We start from the raw sequence: 20,328 nt of genomic DNA on the forward strand, positions 1-20,328 counted from the left end.
CCCATTCCCAAACTCAGAACACTTGCCCACATAACGGCGATGATCAGACTCCACTACCTTGTACTGTACCCCTCGCCGGATGCTGTAAGTCTTCACACTTAACAGGGCCTCATCTTTATCCTGAAATTGCTGACCAACCTGGAACTCTGTCAGACCAGCAGTCCCTTCCGCATCTCTAGCTCCGAATCCAACAGAGTGTCCTGAAACACCCTCCTGCCTCATGGCATCCAGGTCCAAAGAGGAAAAATGTGGTGGATACTCCTGTGTGCCAGAACTAGAACCACTGAACGCCAATGCAGGCTCAGTCGCTCCAACCTCGTCGCCGCTGTCATCCTCAATCATATCCGGCTCGACGTCGTCCTCCTCTACATCACCCAACAATCCGTCTCCGACGCCAACCGGTGGAACGCCCTGTAAAGCGTTCGGCAGAATATCAACTGATCCTACCACGTCGCCTACTCCGTCATTGAGATCAACAGCAAAAGACGGGGAGGCGACAGGTTGGACCGCTGGCTCGTACACAGGGACGGACGAAGAAGCAACGGCAAGCCTGGAACTGGAACCGGCTGCCGCGGTTACAGTGGTGGTATTCCGGTTCGAACCCCCTGAGCTGGATACCACATCAACCAGCTTTGCCAACAACTCTGGTGTCCTCACCTCGGGAAACTGCCTCCGATATAGAAACATGACTTGCAGGTCCTCATCACTACCAATCGTGAAACAATCATACTTCACGGTATCCTGCAAGACCGTGATTGGAATGCGATAGAAAAACTTCTTAACCCGCTTCGCACCTTCCAGACCAAGTTTCATCAGCACAGATCTAACAAGGTCATCATAGCTCGTCGTTGGGTTCACGACAATACAGAGAGGATCCTTATCTGTGAACTTCACACCGGAGCGAGTTTTCTTCTTAATGGATCCTCTGTGGTGAACCAAAACCACAAAACTCTCCTCACTAGCCATCTTACACCCTCTAATGAGAGCAACTCACGTTTACAACCATATATATACTGCTCTGTCTACCACTAAATCGAACCAGCCTGGTTCGAATTTGGGTTTGTGTAATTCGAACCAACTTGGTTCGAATTACTTGATTCAGCCTCTCTCTCTCTATAATTCGAACCAGCTAGGTTCGAATTACTAGCATTACTAAATTGAACCAACCTTGTTCGATTTATTTGAACCAGCTCCCCTTTGTAATTCGAACTGCATTGGTTCGAATTATTCATGAATAGAGTTTGAACCACTCTGGTTCGAATTATATAAATATGTGGTTTGGCTCATTACTGAAACGATTTTAGTTTTGGCTTATTTACGTAATTTTAGCCTGGCATTGGCTTATTATAGTTTTTTACCCTAAAAGTTACTTCTATTATATCAAAATAATTATATTAGTAAACATTATTCCTAGAGTTCTATATTTATATTTTTCTATCTTATATTTACATCTTCCTTATTTATTTAATTATTTTATAACAAGGATGATGAGGTTATTGGAGTAATTTTGTTGGATTAATGAATATGAACAGAATCTAGTGCACACCTGTCCTTAATAAATAATAATGCAGCGGGACTTGTCGTTTTATATTAATATAATCTAATATATTAGTCACACCATAGACCATAGTGTTGCAATAAATACGACACAGTACACCACTCTTTCTCCACAATTCTTGATCACCCGAAACATGAGGACCAGCAACCACTTGATTGGAGTACTGAACTTCTTAACGTTCCTGGTCTCAGTTCCGATCCTAGGCGGCGGAATATGGCTGAGCAGCAGGGCCAACAACACCGACTGCATGAGGTTCCTGCAGTGGCCATTGATCATCATCGGGATCACCATCATGGTGGTGTCCTTGGCGGGTTTCGCCGGCGCGTGTTACCGCAACACCTTCCTAATGAGACTCTACCTGGTGGTCATGTTCATCGTCATCGCGGTCCTCATAGGCTTCATAGTGTTTGCCTACGTAGTCACCGAAAAAGGGTCGGGCCAGGTGGTGCCGAACCGGGCCTACTTGGATTACTACCTGTCGGACTACTCGGGCTGGTTGGAGGAGCGGGTCGCCAGTGACTCATATTGGCCCAAGATAAGTTCTTGTATTAGGGATTCTAAGGTCTGTGCTAAGCTTTCTGCCGTTCCTGAAACTGCTGATATGTTCTACCAAAGAAAACTTTCTCCCATTCAGGTGCACTTTTTTATTTATTTTATATTTAACTCTTATATTCTTTTTCTTAAGTTAGTGTGTTGTATGAGTGTTTTTCAAAATAATTTGTTAATAAAAAAAGTCTAGGGTCATTAATTTTTTCAAATTCTGGCCAGCATGTAACTAACAAAGAAAAGTGAGCTATTGAATAAAATTTTACACCAATTTCATACCATTAAAATTATTATTGATAGCTATTTAATGGCTGCAAATTACAAAAGTTGCTGTCCCTAACACTCCTCTTAATATTTTATGTAACAAATAGCCTTATCTAATTTCTTATTGATTTATGGTTCCCATAAAGTTTAGGGTTGGTGATTATAAATGAAGCATGGGTGTAGGGTAGAGAAATAGAAAGAGTTACTTGTGCATGCACTTCATTGGATGGGTAGATCTGGACGGTGCTAGTGTAATAACTAATAAGATAACCCTCTGGCACGTGGGCCATGCTGGGGGCTTTGACTATTCATAAACCACCGAAAATTGTGTCACTCCACCAATCACGTGCATGCTACCCATGTTCGAATAGCAAGTACACTTTTTCCTTAAAATAATAATAATAATAATAATAATAATGAAATAAAACATTAATAAGCTCACGCATATATAGGATATTAGGATGTAGCAACATATATACAGTAAACATTATTTAATTTATAGAGATTAAAAAGCTTAAGTAAGCAGCTAAGGTTGTACCATAGATCAGTATAAAAGCAGTAGGATATCATTCATCCATGTCGTTGGTGAAGTCACGATCACATATGTTGAAATATCACCTAACAAGAATGATATCGTGACAGACAATCAGACACATAGGGTATGATAGAAAGATATTTAATTTCTTAAAGACCATGATTAATATTGCATAATGCGGGTTTATTTGGTATGAGTGTGACATGATTATTGGGGGCCTCCTAGCATGACTCACTGGCCACGTTGCTGATAACAAATGATAATACCTATTTACGTGATTGAACAAAATTTGTGGAATATCGCACTGTATTGCTTGAAAAGTAGCTATTCTATGTAGCAATATTTGAATAATTTTTTAGCTTATTGATAAAGTCATATGTAACATTACAGTTGAATTTAGCCTTTTTCTTGATACTCAATTTGTTGATGTGGTTGTAGTCTGGTTGTTGCAAGCCGCCAACAGAGTGTGGGTATGTGTACCAGAACGAGACAGTGTGGAACCAAGGCGGAGGCCTGGTTGGAACTGACCCTGATTGCAGCCGGTGGAGCAATGACCAGCAGATGCTCTGCTACTCGTGCGACTCTTGCAAGGCCGGCGTCCTCGCCAGCCTCAAGAAGAGCTGGAGGAAGGTCTCTGTCATCAACATTGTTGTCATGATCATCCTTGTCATCCTCTATGTCGTCGCTTACGCCGCCTACCGCAACAACCGCCGGATGGACAATGATGAGCCCTACGGTCAAGCAAGGATGACAAAGACACAACCTAGCGCCTTTCATCTCTAGCTCTCATAATCAATATCGTTTCTTAGTTAAACTACAAAGCATAAAGATTGTAACTTTTATCTGGTTTCATTGTGTAATTGGGTTTATTATGGATGATGTGTTAGATTTCTGCTTTGAGGGGAGTAATCATTTCATCATTTTGTAAATTACTGAGAATGAGATTATGAATTGACAGCCTTGTTTGTAGATTGAATTAGTAGAAGTACTTTAATTATTCATATAAATCCATAAAAGAGTGATATGTTTCACAGACTCCCCTCTGTACGATTGTTTTGAAAATTGAGCAAAATAACTTAAATATGAATTCTGTTTGGGTATGTTGTAATTTTTTGTGTGTACTTATGGTTGTTTTTGAGATGGGTGTCGCTTGATAGACAAAGAAAAATTTGAACAACGAACATGAGCTGATTTTTTAGCCCACTTAGGATTAAAAAATAAAAGCTATCCTAAATCTAAGTTTAAAAAATTCTTTTTAACTCTACTATTAAAAATTTTAATTATTCTATTCTTGTTTACTCTAATTACACTTTTTTCTAATCCAAATCCCGGGTACTGAATTAAAAATAAACATTCCGTTTGCATATGAAGAACAAACATCCCATTTACATTAAAAAGAAACATCTCATTTATATAAAGAACAAACACTCCATTTACATTAAGAATAAACATCTCATTTGCATGAAAAAATAACATCCACGTACATATATAAAATTTTTGCTGCATATCTTCTCACTGCACGTCCAGCATGTTGCTGTAGACGTAGCCCTTTAGATCCATACTGTGCGGTGTTGTAAGATTCATGGCGAAGATGGTGGAGGAAGAAGGGAAGAAAAAAACGAGAACCGTCATAAAATCTTGCGGTCAAAGCTGTGGGAGACGAGAACGGAATGAAAATTCTGCATTGCTTTGAACAATGCGTTAACGTCGAAGTGGTTGTCGTTGTTATCAACGGTAGTGGTGAGCAGCGAGCTGCAACAGTAAAGACGGGACTGCGGGAGTGCACGGTTGGCATGCGGATAGACAGCGCGAAAGATGACTCATGGAGCGATCGGACGTTCACAAAGATGTTTGGGGGAAGGGGTTAGCTGGAGGCTGGGTGGCGTCAGATCGGAGAAAGAGAAGTAAAGTGGCGTTTGGAGTGTCTATGCAGACCGAAAATGACAAATAAAGAAAGGAGGTTAAATTTAAATTGGGTGTGACTGTTAATTCTTATTTATTAAATTTTAAAATTTAAAATTTAAAATAGCTAATTAATGATTTAATTTATAATTTTAATTTTTTTTATTCTATTGTTCACATTATTTATTCGTTTTATTATCTATTTATACTTTTTTTTTTGGAATTATTGGATTGCTGTGATATTATTTTTGTTGTTGTTTTTTTTTTTTTAGCTATTTTAATTGTTGTCATGGTATTGATATGAGTTTATATTATTAAAATTGTTAATTTGGTAATTTGATAAATTATTGTTGAGATACCGCTCTTTGATTCTGTGATTATTATGTTATTGTATTTTTATCTAATTATTAATTTGAATAATTTTGATCTAATTTTATATTTTTAATCTTGTTAATTTAGTAGTTTGATAAATTGTTGTTGAGATATTCTGGAATTGTTAGGTTATTGTTATATTTTTGTTTAATTATTAATTTAAATAATTATTTTAAAATAAGTTCATGTTTTTGAATTTGTTAATTTGATAAATTACTGTTGTTGTAGTATTATTTTTTTATTTTGTGATTGTTAATTTGTATAATTGTAATTTTAATTATTGTAAATTTGTATGTAGATGAAATTATAATATTATAATTAATATAATATTTTTAATTTATATCATATTTTAAAATTTATATTAGATTATAATTATATTTTAATGTATTTATTATATTTTATTTATTATTTTATTATAAAATAATTATTTCAACTGAACCACAGTTAAATCAATTAAACCAATAAATTTATAAACTAATAACTAAAAGTGATTCAATGATGGATTTAATTTTTAAAATCTTGGTTCCAACTTCCAACTCTCTCTCCCTTCTCTTTTTATTTTCATCAAAGTCTAAGGTAATTTCTTTTCTCCCTCTTCTGTTACTGTTACAATTTTTGTTTTATTTTTAATCTATATTTGCTCTTTCTTATGGTGATTTATATTTTTTTTATTAACTTGTTTTGATTATTAACTTAATAAATTCGTATTGTGGTGTTGTTCTTGACTTTATGATTGTTAAATTGTGTTGTTTTTTATATTTTAATAATTTGTTAATTTGATAAAATTATTCTTGTGTAGATTTGTTATTCTTGATTTTAATTTAATTATTATTTTTATTTTAGTTCATGTGTCTTAATTAATTATTTTTTTGTTATTTGATTTTTGAATTTGTATTTAGATAAAATTATAATATTATAATTAATGTAATATTATTAATTTAGATGATATTTTAAAATTTATATAAAATTATAATTATATTTTATTATTTTAGTATGTATTTATATTTTATATATATTTTATTTCAGTGGCTTAACTCTCTATATCTCTATAGTAAAAATAACCATCCACTTAAAAATAAAAATAATATTTTAATTATATATTACTAAATCCAATCCAATCAAAATAATCATCTGCATAAAAATTAAAATAACCATCCGCATACCTACTAAAATGATCACCCTAAATTGACCATTAAAATAGAAGAAGAAGGAGATAAATAAATAGAAAAAGCAACTATGATCATCTAATAATTTAACACATGAGTCTTATGATTTGATCTAATCATAAAACTAGAGAAACAAAAAATGAAAAAATGTAACGCGTGCGTTACATATACCATACTCACACGATTAATTTAAAAAGCGGCATCGTTGAGCTTTTGGCAGCATATGCGGAACCCATGGCAGTGTGGGAGTCTGTGGCGATGTCGGCGGCACGGTCGGCTAGGGACTGCAACGGCACAAGTGAGAGAGACGAGCAACAGACACGCGACGGGGAGGTAGGACTTGCCGTCCGCGATGATGGCTGTTGGGAGAGGGCACGAAAACAGCGGCAGAGGACGAGGCGCGTCGGCTTGACTGGCGGATGTGAAGGCGGTGTCGATGGGAGGCTGCGGTGGCGTCGGTATGACCGGTGGAGAGTGCAGCAGCGTGATGTGAGGACCAGAGAAGATGACGGCAAATTTTAGACGTGTATTGGAAGTTATGGTGAAATTAAGAATAACTGTTCATACTGTAAGTGAGTTTAAATGTTAATCTTAATTTTTGAAATTTAAAATTTAAAATTAAATAATTAATGATCTAATTTTTAATTTTAATTTTAATTTTTTTAATTCTATTATACATATTGTATACTAAAATTGTCTCCTCCTACTTTTTCATATATAATAAGATTACATTGACAAGTGCGAAGTTTAATTATTTAACTATACGATAAGTGGCATCCAAAAAAGTAAAGATAAAATAGAAACTTCAAAGCATATATATGACAAGAAGAAGAACTTGACTTTGGGCGGGTTCTCTCTGTTGGGATATGAATTCAAACATGAAAAAGGATTTTATAATTCAAACATTCCAAATCAGAGCTTACTAAAAAAAGGTTTTATAATTCAATTCTATTCTGGACTTTCTCTATCTCTCTCTTCTCTTCTTTTTGTTCTTTATCAATATGATTGATTCAAAATACAGAGATATTACCGGCAAGGAAAAAGAGGGAGCTCGTCGGTGATGAAAGCAATAACTGACAGAAAAGATAGAGAATGGCGGTAATCAATGCTGTGGTTAGGAGAGTGTCTGGCGAAAAACAAAGAAGACACGGCAGAGGTTTTGAATCTGTTTTCGACGAGTAGCAGAGATGGATAACAATAAGTTAGAGGTGACGGTGGCTGTTGATGCCGCTTTAAAGAGAAAGAACAATGGCAGGGGTTAGGGTGTTGCTGCCGTCAATCAAGAAAGAGCAGTTGACAACAAGTTCACGACACCGGTCAAGAGGATGGAGAACTCTGAGATTCATATACCATCCATATTTTTTGCAGAAGTAATTTTTCTATTTTTAAAAGTAAAATTTTATTATTTTTTTAAATAAAATTATAGAAAATGCCGTTAGGGTTCGCGCCGGAGAAAGGTGCGATGGTTTCACCAGGCGTTCCGGCATGCCAGTGGAAGATATAAATTTTGAGCTTGAAAACAATTCTAAATTTCTTTCAAATGCTACAACTGAAGTTTGTACCAATTGGCTATAGCATATGCTTAATTAATTTTATCTAGTATATACAAATTTCAACATTTAAATAACTTAGGTTGCAGGTTTAATACAGAAGAAGGCATGGTGTGTTACTATATTTATGCTCATGTTCGTTAGAAATCATTTAAACTAGTGGTTGAATAGACATTTTCCTGATCTGCATTTAAAAGTGCATCTATAAACATGTGCCCATTGAATTATTAGATTGCATAAATAATAGAGAACTTATCTAATATATTGTTTTCTTTCATTACTTAATGTCGAGTTTTAGTTTCTTATGAGTGCAGTATTAATAAATCTTTTGATTGCTGATCAGGTGGTTTGTATCTTTTTGAAACTATTACTAAATTATCCTTTATTTTGTAAATTTTTTGTCTTTTATACTCATATGTGAGGACTCAATTATATGAAAAACTAAGAAGAATAAAAAAAATTGAGATATCTACAGTACCCTATCATCTATGTAGACAATTTTTGCTTTCCAAATTCCAAGGATATCCCTCATTAGATTATTTATATTGTTTTTGTGCTTTTCAAATTCTAAGCATATCCGGTATCCCTCATTATTTACATTGTTATTGATTCACAGAACAATATTGTGCATTGGATTAGACTCACAATAGCTCAGTGGTTAGTAGAATTACTATTTTTATTGGCAAATGATATTTAAGAAAAAAAAAATCCAATTGATTTAGTGTACTCTTAATAATAAATAATTACTTAAGGTGCTAAGAAAATAGGTTCTTTCATATGTACTTATGCAGTATGCTTTTGTTTGTGTGAAGAAGAATCATTATATGAGTTCATAATGACCGTATTACTTCAAAAGAAAGTTATCCCTTTTAAATTAAAGATTTTCATTTGACTTTTTTATTACAAACAGAGGAGAAACAAATTTTGAGAACTGCAGCTTTTAGGAATCTAATTGCTTTTGCTTGACCTAGTAAACTTGAAAATAAAACATGGTGTTTTAACTATACCATATATCCTTTCTTTCTATCTTTGTTTTATAAGTTAAAAATTTTTCATTTCAAATTTTACTGCTCTTTCGTGGGATTAAGTTTTTGTTGCAAACTGCTCCATTTTGATGTAAATATGTTTTTGTGAATTTTGGATTGAGGTCATGTGTGAGTATGATATTGTTATCTTTCACTATTGTTAACCTTTGCCCAATGCTTGATTTGGCTTTTTTTTAGATTGTGCTCTCTTTTTATTACTTATTTATTTATTTGTTTTCTTTTCACTCTCAAAATCTATGTAAGATAAGAAGGCAAACTAGGATACAAAGAAAATATACATGATTTCTTACAAAAATATACCTGATTTCTTTTTACTCTAATTTAATATTTTTGCTCTAGAATATATTTGCTACTAAAATCATAATTTCTTATATGATTGTCGGCATAATTTTTTTTACATAATTTCTTACCATCAAAGAAAATATGCAGAGATAGTGATCAATAACAATGTTCTGAAAAGACTGGTCAGTTCGACCGGTGTAACCGTGAATCAGCAACAGTTACGGTCCGTTTGCCTCCTAAAACCATTTCTCTAAAAGTCAGAGGAGAACCGTCGAACCGGCCGGTTGAACCGGACAGGGAATCGACCGGTTTAAAAGAAACGGCGTCGTTGCCAAATTTGCTTACTCTTGGTTGTTGGTTCTGAAGCTCCTTCGTTTCTTTGTCCCTTTCTCCCTCCCTTTCTTTCATTCACAGAAACTCAGCCAAAAAACCCGCACTGTAAGCCTACACCACCGCCGCCATAAGGAGTGGCATACTGCCGCCGTCCGTCCGTCTATCTAGCTTCCCTCGTGCTCCAAGTCTTCAACCCCCGTTCGCTGTCACCGATCGCAGCTGCTTCCTCGAGCTCGGCGTCCGTCGTCTTTGTCTGCTCAGCCTCGCTTCCGCCGCCGTTGGTTGCCGTTAACGTTCGCGTCTTCGTTCAGCCGTCGTCTTCGTTCGCGTTCTTCGCCGTTCAAGTTTGCTCGGGGTTCACCGTTCGCGTTCACTCGCCGTTCACCGTTCGGGTTCGCGTTCGTCTGGAAGCCACGTTGCCCTGCTTCAAACTCTGCGACCAACCCGCGCGCTCCACCTAGCCGTCGAACTGCTCTCTTTTGTCGCCGCCGTGAGTTTCCTAAACCCACCACCAGACAATACACTCACACAACACCAATACTCTGCTTCAAACTCTGCAACTTCTTATTTCTATTACAATAAGTAACTATTTGATTTAGCAGTGGTTTGGATTTTTTTATAGACTGAATTAAAGTATACAATAGTTATGTTCTCTTCTCTATCACATTGATACTAAGCTTTGAATTCTCTTATTTAGTTTCAAGTTTACCGCACTCAACATGTTTGATGAAATGCTTTAACCATATTTCGTGTTGGTTTATATCATTTCTAGCTTTTAGAAACTTAGTAAGTTGATTGCATGTGAAATTAGAATAATTGGATCTTAGTAATTAGGAAATTTTAGCTGCACAAATAGCATCTTTGTAGAAAACATATTAGCATGATGATTCCACTTGCATTAGTGTTCTTCTGGTAAATTTTAACTGGTAGTGTGAACTTGTTAATTTGCTAATTGTTCTTGTGTTGTTGTTCTGTTGTTCTTCTGTTATTTTTATTTTATTTTTTTGTTGTTGTGATTTTCTGTTCTTGAACTTGTTAAGTTGATAATTTGCTAAATTGTTGGGCTGCTGTTGTTTTAATTTGCTAAATTGTTAGGTTTCTGTGATTTAATTTGTTGGATTTTCTATTTAGGTCTTGTTCTTGTTTATTTGCTAAATTGTTGTTGTGTATTTATTGTTGTCTTTGAGATTCTTGCTGGATATTGGTGATCATTGATTTATTATATGCTTCATGTTTTCATTGTTTTCTTCTTCTGAAGGAAAAAAAATTCTGTTTTCATTGTTTTGTTGATTGTTTGTTTTGTTTCAGAAATTAATTTTTTGTGATCAATGCTCAAACTCTAAATGCTGTTCTGTTGGTTTTGCAGTGTTTGTTTTGTTTCAGAAATCAATTTTTTGTTATCAATGCTCAAACTCTGAATGTTGTTCTTCTGTTTTTGTTTTGTTTCATAAATCAATATTTTGTGATCAATGCTCAAACTCTGAATGTTGTTCTGCTGTTCTTGTTGTTTCAGAAATCAATTTTTTGTGATTAATGCTCATACTCTGAATGTTGTTCTGTTTTGTTTTAAGGCTGTGTTTAGAAGAGGTGATTAATTTCTGAGTGTTGTTTTGTTTTTGTTTTAAAGCTGTGTGTTGTGTTCAATTTTCATTTTGTAGGAAATTCTTTGAGGTATATAAGAATTAAGAAGGAAGACTATTTTAATGGTATTATTCTGTTGATTCTGGTATGCTACAAGCTTGAACATAGAATTGAAGAGAAAAACCCTTTATTATTTTATCATTGGCCTATTTTTGGCATTGCATATCATTGTAGTTTGTTTATTCATTGAACTAGTTGTTTATGATCTCCTTTTGAAGTAAAAAAATGCAGTAGAAGAGTGTTTAGAACTAGTTGCTTTATTCATTGAATTTTTATAGAATCAGGTGTTTATTATAAAACGGTTTTTCCGGTTGAACCGGTTGAACCAATAAACTAATAAACCAATAACTAGAACGGTTTGATGATCGGTCCGGTTTTCTAAACCTTGGTCAATAATGAATTGCTTTATATTATGGCAGTTTCAAAGACATCATAGCCAGGCACAATTTGCGGAAGCATTGTATGGTGATCTGGCATAGTATAAGATTTTAATCATTAAATGGATTAATGCTGATAGATTTTAATCATTAAATGGATTAATGCTGATAGATTTTAATCATTAAATGGATTAATGCTGATTTTAGAGGGTTATTTGATACAGTACATACAAAATTCTCTTTGTTGATTTTCAATTCTTTTGCATTTCATTTTTCTAAGTTGTCCATCATTTTAAATTACAATGACGGTGGTGATAGAAAAGTTGGTTTAATTTGTCTCAAGATATATGCATAGATGATGTCAAAATGTGATCATAATTGTCCATTTTATTGTGTTCAAGTTAGTACTTTGTTGTGGTTATATATGAAAATGGCAACTGCAAATAAAATAGAAGCTTTGTAACTAACAAGTAATGGCTAGATGCATGTTTGAGGTTAAATAGAAGCAGCTTGATTTATTCCATTTTTGCATAATTATCATTGTAAGTAGAGCATTTTAATAGGCAACAATATTGGTATTCTTAAGGTCCTTTATTGAATTTAATTTAATAAGCATTTTTAAATGAGTATATTGTAAGTAAAGCGTTCTATGCTGTTCTGATAAATGATATTGCTGCAATGTAGTTTAATTAAGTTCTATGCTTAGTTCTATCTTTGCATGTGTGTAATTCTAAAATTAAAATTGATAAAGTTTGACGAAAGAAAACACATTGTTGTTGCTCAATCTGAAACGTGATCTAATGGCTTTCTTTTTCATATTTATAAATGCATCAGTTTTCTTTTGTGAAGCTACCTTTGTCACTATGATGCAAAATTTTTAAGTGAACATAATACTTTTTCTTTTGGACAGTAATCTGTTCACAAACTCCAGTTGGTTTGCATTCCAAGAAGATAGAATTGACCAGATTGGAACAAACAATATAGTTAGCATGAACAGATTTTTGTCTAAATCCTAAATTGAATTTCAGCCAGGGAGAGAAAAACTATCTGCCTGTAAGGATCTTGGAGCTGATGTTGTCATCAATTATACGATAGAGACTCCATTGCATGAGTGAAGGAAGAAACAGGAGAGAAAGGTATATCATTCTCTACTTTTGTAATTGATTTGTGCAATAGCTGAAGCTTCTATATCAGTTGCTACTGCTTGTATTGCTGTAGGTTTTGATGTCATATAGATCAAATTGTGGGATTATACCTTCAGCAAAACCTGGACAGTTTAAACTTTGATGGAAGGCTTTTGCTCATTAGCATAATGGGTGGAGGCTATAGAAGTAAATATTAACAGTATGCTCAATAGACACCTCACAACTCAGGGTATGGCAAATATTTTCATTGATTTATTGACATTATATTAGGGAAGAGAATTTTTTAGTGTTCTCTTTTAAATGTTTGATTAGTTTAAAATCAGTTTCATTTTTATAAACTTCAATGAATCTTATAATGTATTTCATCTGTGTTGCCTATGCATAGATTTTGAATTTCTACTGTACTTGGTAGTTGTTTTGTTTCAATTAAGAAAATAGTTGCATTTATTTTATTTTTTCAATTTATTTTGATATTGTATCTTGAAAGTTGAAACTAGGAAAGTTCAGGTGCCTGTGAATATGATTTGATGATTTTCTGTATAATAGTTGTAAAAATTTAATGATTAGAGTAAAATGATACATAAAATGGCTAATATGATATTTTTTTTTGTTATAAAAGCTTTAAATTTAAGTATATCATTAGTCTCTTATGTAATTTTGAGTATATGGTTTTTTTTTTTTTTTGTGAATTCTATCAAATAGCCAGAGAGATCCGAGAAAGTAGGAACATGTGAAGATTGGATCATATCAAAATTCTTTGCTTTTCACTAATTCACTATTTTTCTTATAATTATTATTTGTTGTTATTAATAATGATCTTTTTTATAGAATGAAAAAATATATTTGATCTCACATATAATTAATTTTTTTTTTTTTTTAATTTTAAGATTTGTGTACTTGATGATGGTGGTGTATTATTATGACTAATTTTGTAGGGAGTACTTTTGTCTTTTTATTTTTAGATAAATAAATAAAACACAGTCTTAACTGTTATCATGGTAGATAATAATTCAAACATTTTTTTATTTTATTTAAAATTTCGGTGGAAGAGAACATACTACAATGAAAGATAAAATATATTTACGAATTTATTAATAATAAATATCTAAAAGAAATGTATTAACTATTAAGTGATTAATTTTTTTTATTCTAACTGTGTACATCTTTTTTTAATAAATACTGTTTTGACATTGGTATTTTCTTAACAATTATATACGGATTTATTATTTTTGTTAATTAAAAAATTTAAATATATAATTAATTAATAACAATTGTATTTTTATATAGATGTCAAAAATGTTTGGTATACGAATCATATTTGTTTTTGTGTTGTAATTTAATTAATATAATTATTTTTCTATTTTTCTACTAAAAATATTAACTTTTTTTAAAATGACACACAATATATTAAAATACATAATACTATAATAGTCTATATTTTATAAATATGCTTAATAATATATGTTTAGGAGTTTAAAAGCTATCCTCAATTATTCAAGTTATACTTATAATTATAATATAATTTTTATATTAATGGACAGGTACCAAGTACCCACAAATTTGTAGCTAGCTGTTCCAGAATCAATTCTTGACGGCGACGGAGCACCATCAAAGAGACAAAGACAGAACCCACTAAAAAGAAGAAAGAAAGAAAAAAAAAAGTTGGCATCATCATTTCAATTTGAGCACTCCACACACTTCAGTTCACTCTCTCCAAAACCCTAAACCCTCTTTCTCTCTCCGCTCCTTCCTCCGTCGGAACCGTAATGGGAATGGGACACTGTATTACCCACCTCGACAAACTCCCTCTCACCTGCCTCTCCCATTCCCCTTCCTTCTCCTCCTCCACTTCTTCTCACTTTAAACTTTTTGCACCGAAAACAACCTTCCGAACCCGCTTCTCCCCCCTTCCTACAACCTATGGTAAAAGGAACTCCATTTTCTGTTCTAACGAACACCGCCATGTGTCCTCTACTGCCGCCGCAGCAGCTGTTGCTGCTCCCGTTCCCGCTGCTGACACCGCGACAAAGGTTGGAAAACGGACAGACATAAAGAAGATCCTGATCCTTGGAGCTGGACCAATCGTGATTGGTCAAGCGTGTGAGTTCGATTACAGTGGAACGCAAGCATGCAAGGCTCTCAAAGAAGAAGGGTATGAAGTTATTCTAATAAACTCGAACCCTGCTACTATAATGACTGATCCTGATATGGCTGATAGGACCTATGTTACCCCTATGACCCCTGAATTGGTTGAGCAGGTTCTCGAAGCTGAGCGCCCCGACGCTCTGCTTCCCACCATGGGTGGCCAAACCGCCCTCAACCTCGCTGTGGCGCTCTCTGAGAGCGGCGCCTTGGAGAAATACGGTGTGGAATTGATTGGGGCAAAGCTGGAGGCTATTAAGAAGGCTGAGGATAGGGATTTGTTTAAGCAGGCTATGAAGAACATAGGGATTAAGACCCCGCCTTCCGGGATAGGAACCACAATTAGGGAGTGTATGGAAATTGCCAATGAGATTGGCGAGTTTCCGTTGATCATTAGGCCTGCTTTTACGTTAGGTGGAACGGGTGGTGGGATTGCATACAATAGGGAAGAGTTTGAGGAGATTTGCAAGGCTGGGATTGCTGCTAGTTTGACTAGTCAGGTTTTGATTGAGAAGTCCTTGTTGGGGTGGAAGGAGTATGAGCTTGAGGTTATGAGGGACTTGGCTGACAATGTGGTTATTATATGTTCCATTGAGAATATTGATCCCATGGGAGTTCATACCGGTGACTCAATCACTGTTGCACCTGCACAGACCCTTACTGATAAGGAGTATCAGCGCCTTCGAGATTACTCCATTGCTATAATTAGAGAGATTGGGGTGGAATGTGGGGGATCCAATGTGCAGTTTGCTGTCAACCCTGTGAATGGTGAGGTGATGGTGATCGAGATGAATCCGAGAGTCTCAAGGTCCTCGGCCTTGGCGTCAAAGGCTACCGGATTTCCGATAGCAAAAATGGCAGCAAAGTTGTCTGTAGGCTATTCACTGGATCAAATCCCAAATGATATAACAAAAAAGACACCGGCTAGTTTTGAGCCCTCCATAGATTATGTGGTTACAAAGGTTAGTGACTTGTTGATAATTTCATCATGCATTTTCACTTTTGAATGTAGTTTGGTTGTTGAACATTTACAGCAGAACTAATGTAAATTCTATTTATGTCGAGGGCTTCTATTTTATTAGTTTCTTCGGCAGCATTATTGCATCCTTTATATGCTTGTAGAAAAAGTCTCGGTTGTTGATATAGTGTATTTTAAGTTCTGAATCTTCCTGCCTTGTAGTTTATCTTGAAGTTTTGTTTGCATCAGCCAGTCACAGAGCTGTAATCTGATAAACCAACATTTATGCTAGGGTATCAAATTTCAGTATTATCTTGATGAATCATTGATAATATCTGTTTTGTTGTATGTTCGATAATTTTTATTCAAACTTGTTTCTTAATCTCATATGTACTTTTCTGCCACGGTTATTTATATTTCAGATTCCTCGGTTTGCTTTCGAAAAGTTCCCTGGTTCAAAGCCAATATTGACAACGCAGATGAAGTCTGTTGGTGAGGCAATGGCTGTAGGTAGAACCTTCCAAGAGTCCTTTCAAAAAGCTGTCCGCTCACTGGAACACGGATACCCTGGATGGGGTTGTTCAAAAGTGAAAGAGTTGGACTATGACTGGGAACGATTGAAGTATAGTCTTCGAGTTCCTAACCCTGAACGCATCCATGCCATATATGCTGCAATGAAAAAAGGCATGAGCATTGATGAAATTTTCGAGCTGAGTTATATTGACAAATGGTTTCTCGCTCAGCTCAAGGAGCTAGTTGATGTGGAAAGTTTCTTGATGTCCCACAATTTGTCTGATTTGACAAATGTTGATTTCTACGAGGTTAAGAAAAGAGGGTTTAGTGATAAACAGATAGCATTTGCAACTAAATCTGCTGAGAAGGAAGTTCGGTTCAGGCGACTGTCTCTGGGTGTTACTCCAGCATATAAGCGAGTTGATACTTGTGCTGCAGAATTTGAAGCTAATACTCCTTATATGTATTCCTCTTATGATTTTGAGTGTGAATCAGCTCCCACTAAAAGAAAGAAGGTTTTAATTTTGGGTGGTGGACCAAATAGAATTGGCCAAGGGATTGAGTTCGACTATTGCTGTTGTCATGCATCCTTTTCTCTTCAGGTGTGTTTTCTTCTATTTTATGTTGATTAAATTCCACAGATCTGAATATTCCTGCTTTATTGGTTGCAAATTTGCGTCTCTGAAACCAATTAAAAAGAGAATACATAACTCTTCTTTATGTCTTTGCTTGCTTCATTTTTTTCTCTCTGAAAGTGAAACTGTTAACTTGAAAGTTTTTATTAAGGGACGAAATTCGTCAATATTCTGAAATCTGTTGGTAAAAATAAAAATTCCTTCAATCAATCTTTTTGTAGTGAACTGTCTTTTTTTTTTTTTTTGCAGTGACTTATTTTTATTTCCCAAGTATATTTTTGTTAGATAGCAAAAGGCTTAAAACCTAGATTATAAACTCTACACATTGAGCACGTACTACATTTTTTATTTTTTAAAAATATTTCATTAATAAAAAATAATTTATGTATAAAAAATTACATAAAAGATATTAAATAAATACCCTAAATGTAAATAAAAAAGAAGAAAAAAAGAAAAATTGTATGACCTAATTAGTAACGATATGAAAACATTAATTATTTATGAAAACACTTTCAATATCATGATGACAACTGTCTATTGGCTTGGTATGTGTCCTGGCTTTCGGTTTGGCATATGCTTTTAAAAGGATTAATCTTCCTGTTCTCTGTCTCTCTCTATATTTGCAGGATGCAGGATATGAGACAATCATGGTGAATTCAAATCCTGAGACAGTCTCTACAGATTATGACACCAGTGATCGTCTATACTTTGAACCCTTAACTGTTGAAGATGTTTTGAACATTATTGACTTGGAAAGGCCTGATGGTATTATTGTGCAATTTGGAGGTCAAACACCATTGAAATTGTCTCTCCCCATACAACAATACCTGGATGAACACAAGCCAGCATGTGCCAGTGGGCTTGGTCATGTTCGCATTTGGGGAACATCCCCTGATTCCATAGATGCTGCTGAGGACAGAGAAAGGTTCAATGTGATGCTCAATGAATTAAAGATTGAACAGCCAAAAGGAGGAATTGCCAGGAGTGAAAAAGATGCACTCGCCATTGCGGAAGAGATTGGATACCCAGTTGTTGTTCGCCCTTCCTATGTTCTGGGAGGTCGAGCAATGGAGATTGTTTATAGTGATGATAAACTTGTGACTTATCTTGAAACTGCTGTTGAGGTGGATCCAGAACGCCCTGTATTAGTTGACAAGTATTTATCTGATGCCATTGAGATTGATGTTGATGCACTGGCTGACTCACATGGCAATGTGGTCATTGGTGGGATAATGGAGCACATTGAACAGGCTGGGGTACATTCCGGTGACTCTGCCTGCTCTATTCCCACAAGAACTGTTCCATCTTCTTGCTTGGAGACAATCAGGTCATGGACTGAAAAATTGGCGAAACGACTGAATGTCTGTGGGCTCATGAACTGTCAGTATGCAATTAATAATTCAGAGGAGGTATTTTTGCTTGAGGCCAACCCTCGTGCTTCTCGCACTGTCCCATTTGTATCAAAAGCAATAGGCCACCCATTGGCTAAATATGCTTCCCTTGTCATGTCTGGAAAGTCTCTCTATGATATACAGTTCACAAAAGAGGTCATTCCTAAATATGTGTCCGTCAAGGAAGCTGTTCTTCCCTTTTCAAAATTTGCAGGCTGTGATGTGCTTCTAAGTCCTGAGATGCGAAGTACTGGTGAGGTCATGGGTATTGACTCTCTGTATAATACTGCATTTGCTAAGGCTCAAATTGCTGCCGGCCAGAAGTTACCAACTTCTGGTATTGTGTTCATTAGCTTAAATGATTTAACGAAACCTCACCTTGAGAAGATTGCAAAGACCTTCGTCGAGGCAGGTTTTAAGATTGTTGCTACTTCTGGAACGGCTCATGCTCTTGAATCAGCTAATATCCCAGCTGAGAGAGTGCTGAAGATGCATGAAGGTAGGCCTCATGCTGGTGACATGATTGCCAATGGAGACATTCAGCTGATGGTGATAACGAGTTCTGGTGATGCACTTGATCGGATAGATGGTTTAGCTCTTAGAAGGATGGCTTTGGATTACAAGGTTCCTATTGTCACAACGGTTAACGGAGCTATAGCAACTGCTGAAGCAATAAAGAGTTTGAAGTCCAATTCTATCAAAATGATTGCTCTTCAGGACTTCATTGAGCATAAAGAGTGAGAATAGTTTTGCAGGCAGCCTCTTTCTCTCAGCGGCTATGTGATAGATACCAGTAAGCTTTGTTTTTCCTCTTAGTATTTGATATAATTCGGAATGTGTGGCATATCCTGAGCTTGAAATGAATATATGGATACTTTTTGTTTTATTTAGTTTCATATGTAATTAAGGTTGCTAAAATGTACTTCCAACACATCATATCTCCATTTATAAAGAGAAATAAGAATTTCATGTTTTTTAAGGATTATAACTTTTGAGTTAAAAACTCTCTCCATAGTTCGTATCCGTACTTTCTTTCTCTCTTGAATTAAAATGAACTTGAAGAATCTTCTATTGTGTTTGGTAATTTTGGACGGATCTACTTCATTATACATTGACTGTGGTTAAAATTCACCTGTTGCAGATTATTGAGAGATTGTACATCACATCTTGCTTAATTTGGGAGAGTGGCAATTGTATCTGGATTGAGATGCTTTCATTTGTAGAATCAAAACAGACCAAAACAAATATGAAAGGACATGTAGTATGTTGACCTGTTCCCAACTCCTCCGCATAGAGCAGTTCTTTACTCCATTTTTGATGGTAAAGTTTTCGATTTGTAGTATCTTGACCTGACTCCTCATAAAAGCAGTTGTCATGTTTTGCAAAAGCTTTTGTAACATGCTGGATTCAACTTCTTTGTAATTAATCATTTTAATATAATATGCCGCACCTAGTGTGATGTTGCTTACCCTTATCAAGCGACACACTAAAGTCTCGAACTATAGACTCTTGAAGAGTGTGGACATGCCTAAAGCTAATAAATGTGAATGTATGGAATTAATTGTATGGTTTTTAATCTCCTTTTGTATTCTTCTCTTCTCTTGTATTAGTTAATGCAGTTGTTGAGGATGCATCCATGAAGACCTTGACCTTAAGTTTATGGTTTTAGATTTTGAAGCTATGCCTTTGATTGATGCAATAGAGATTGCAAGAAAAAATGTTTCAACTTCCAGTCGTATCATGTACATTAATCCGATTGAATCCGATTGCGGCAAATTACTGGATCCTGCAATAGCTTTTGACTTTTTCTTGTCAGATTTTGTAGGCGAATGTTGATGGCATTGGACTTGCAAGTAATTCAATAATCCTTTAAACACTCGTTGAGCTTTCGCTATTTAATATCAACTGGGATTATCTCATGTAACTCTAATGACTAAAAGGACATCTAAGAACAATAAATAAATTTCATTTT

The 20,328-nt window shown here is 35.0% G+C and overlaps 2 protein-coding genes across 3 annotated transcripts; both read left to right on the plus strand.

Moving 5' to 3' along the window:
* Window positions 1-1,587: 1,587 nt before the first annotated feature.
* On the plus strand, window positions 1,588-3,904 carry LOC107612625 (tetraspanin-3). The gene is made up of 2 exons (XM_016314321.3): window positions 1,588-2,192; window positions 3,342-3,904. Exons 1-2 carry the CDS (start codon window positions 1,692-1,694, stop codon window positions 3,684-3,686), a joined length of 846 nt encoding a protein of 281 aa, XP_016169807.1. The 5' UTR covers window positions 1,588-1,691; the 3' UTR covers window positions 3,687-3,904.
* Window positions 3,905-9,560: 5,656 nt separating this feature from the next.
* On the plus strand, window positions 9,561-19,932 carry LOC107612624 (carbamoyl phosphate synthase arginine-specific large chain, chloroplastic). 2 transcript variants are annotated; one of them, XM_016314320.3, is made up of 7 exons: window positions 9,561-10,044; window positions 12,601-12,708; window positions 12,791-12,946; window positions 14,259-15,821; window positions 16,240-16,932; window positions 17,592-19,149; window positions 19,498-19,932. In XM_016314320.3, exons 4-6 carry the CDS (start codon window positions 14,484-14,486, stop codon window positions 19,095-19,097), a joined length of 3,537 nt encoding a protein of 1,178 aa, XP_016169806.1. In that variant the 5' UTR covers window positions 9,561-10,044; window positions 12,601-12,708; window positions 12,791-12,946; window positions 14,259-14,483; the 3' UTR covers window positions 19,098-19,149; window positions 19,498-19,932. The 2 variants fall into 2 exon arrangements, with proteins under 2 accessions (XP_016169806.1, XP_020964260.1); XM_021108601.2 differs by having other exon boundaries at window positions 9,595-10,044; window positions 12,483-12,708.
* The last annotated feature ends 396 nt before the right edge of the window (window positions 19,933-20,328 follow it).

Source organism: Arachis ipaensis, chromosome B8, assembly GCF_059453495.1.
Source record: "Arachis ipaensis isolate K30076 ecotype BB chromosome B8, ASM5945349v1, whole genome shotgun sequence".
NCBI lineage: Eukaryota > Viridiplantae > Streptophyta > Magnoliopsida > Fabales > Fabaceae > Arachis > Arachis ipaensis.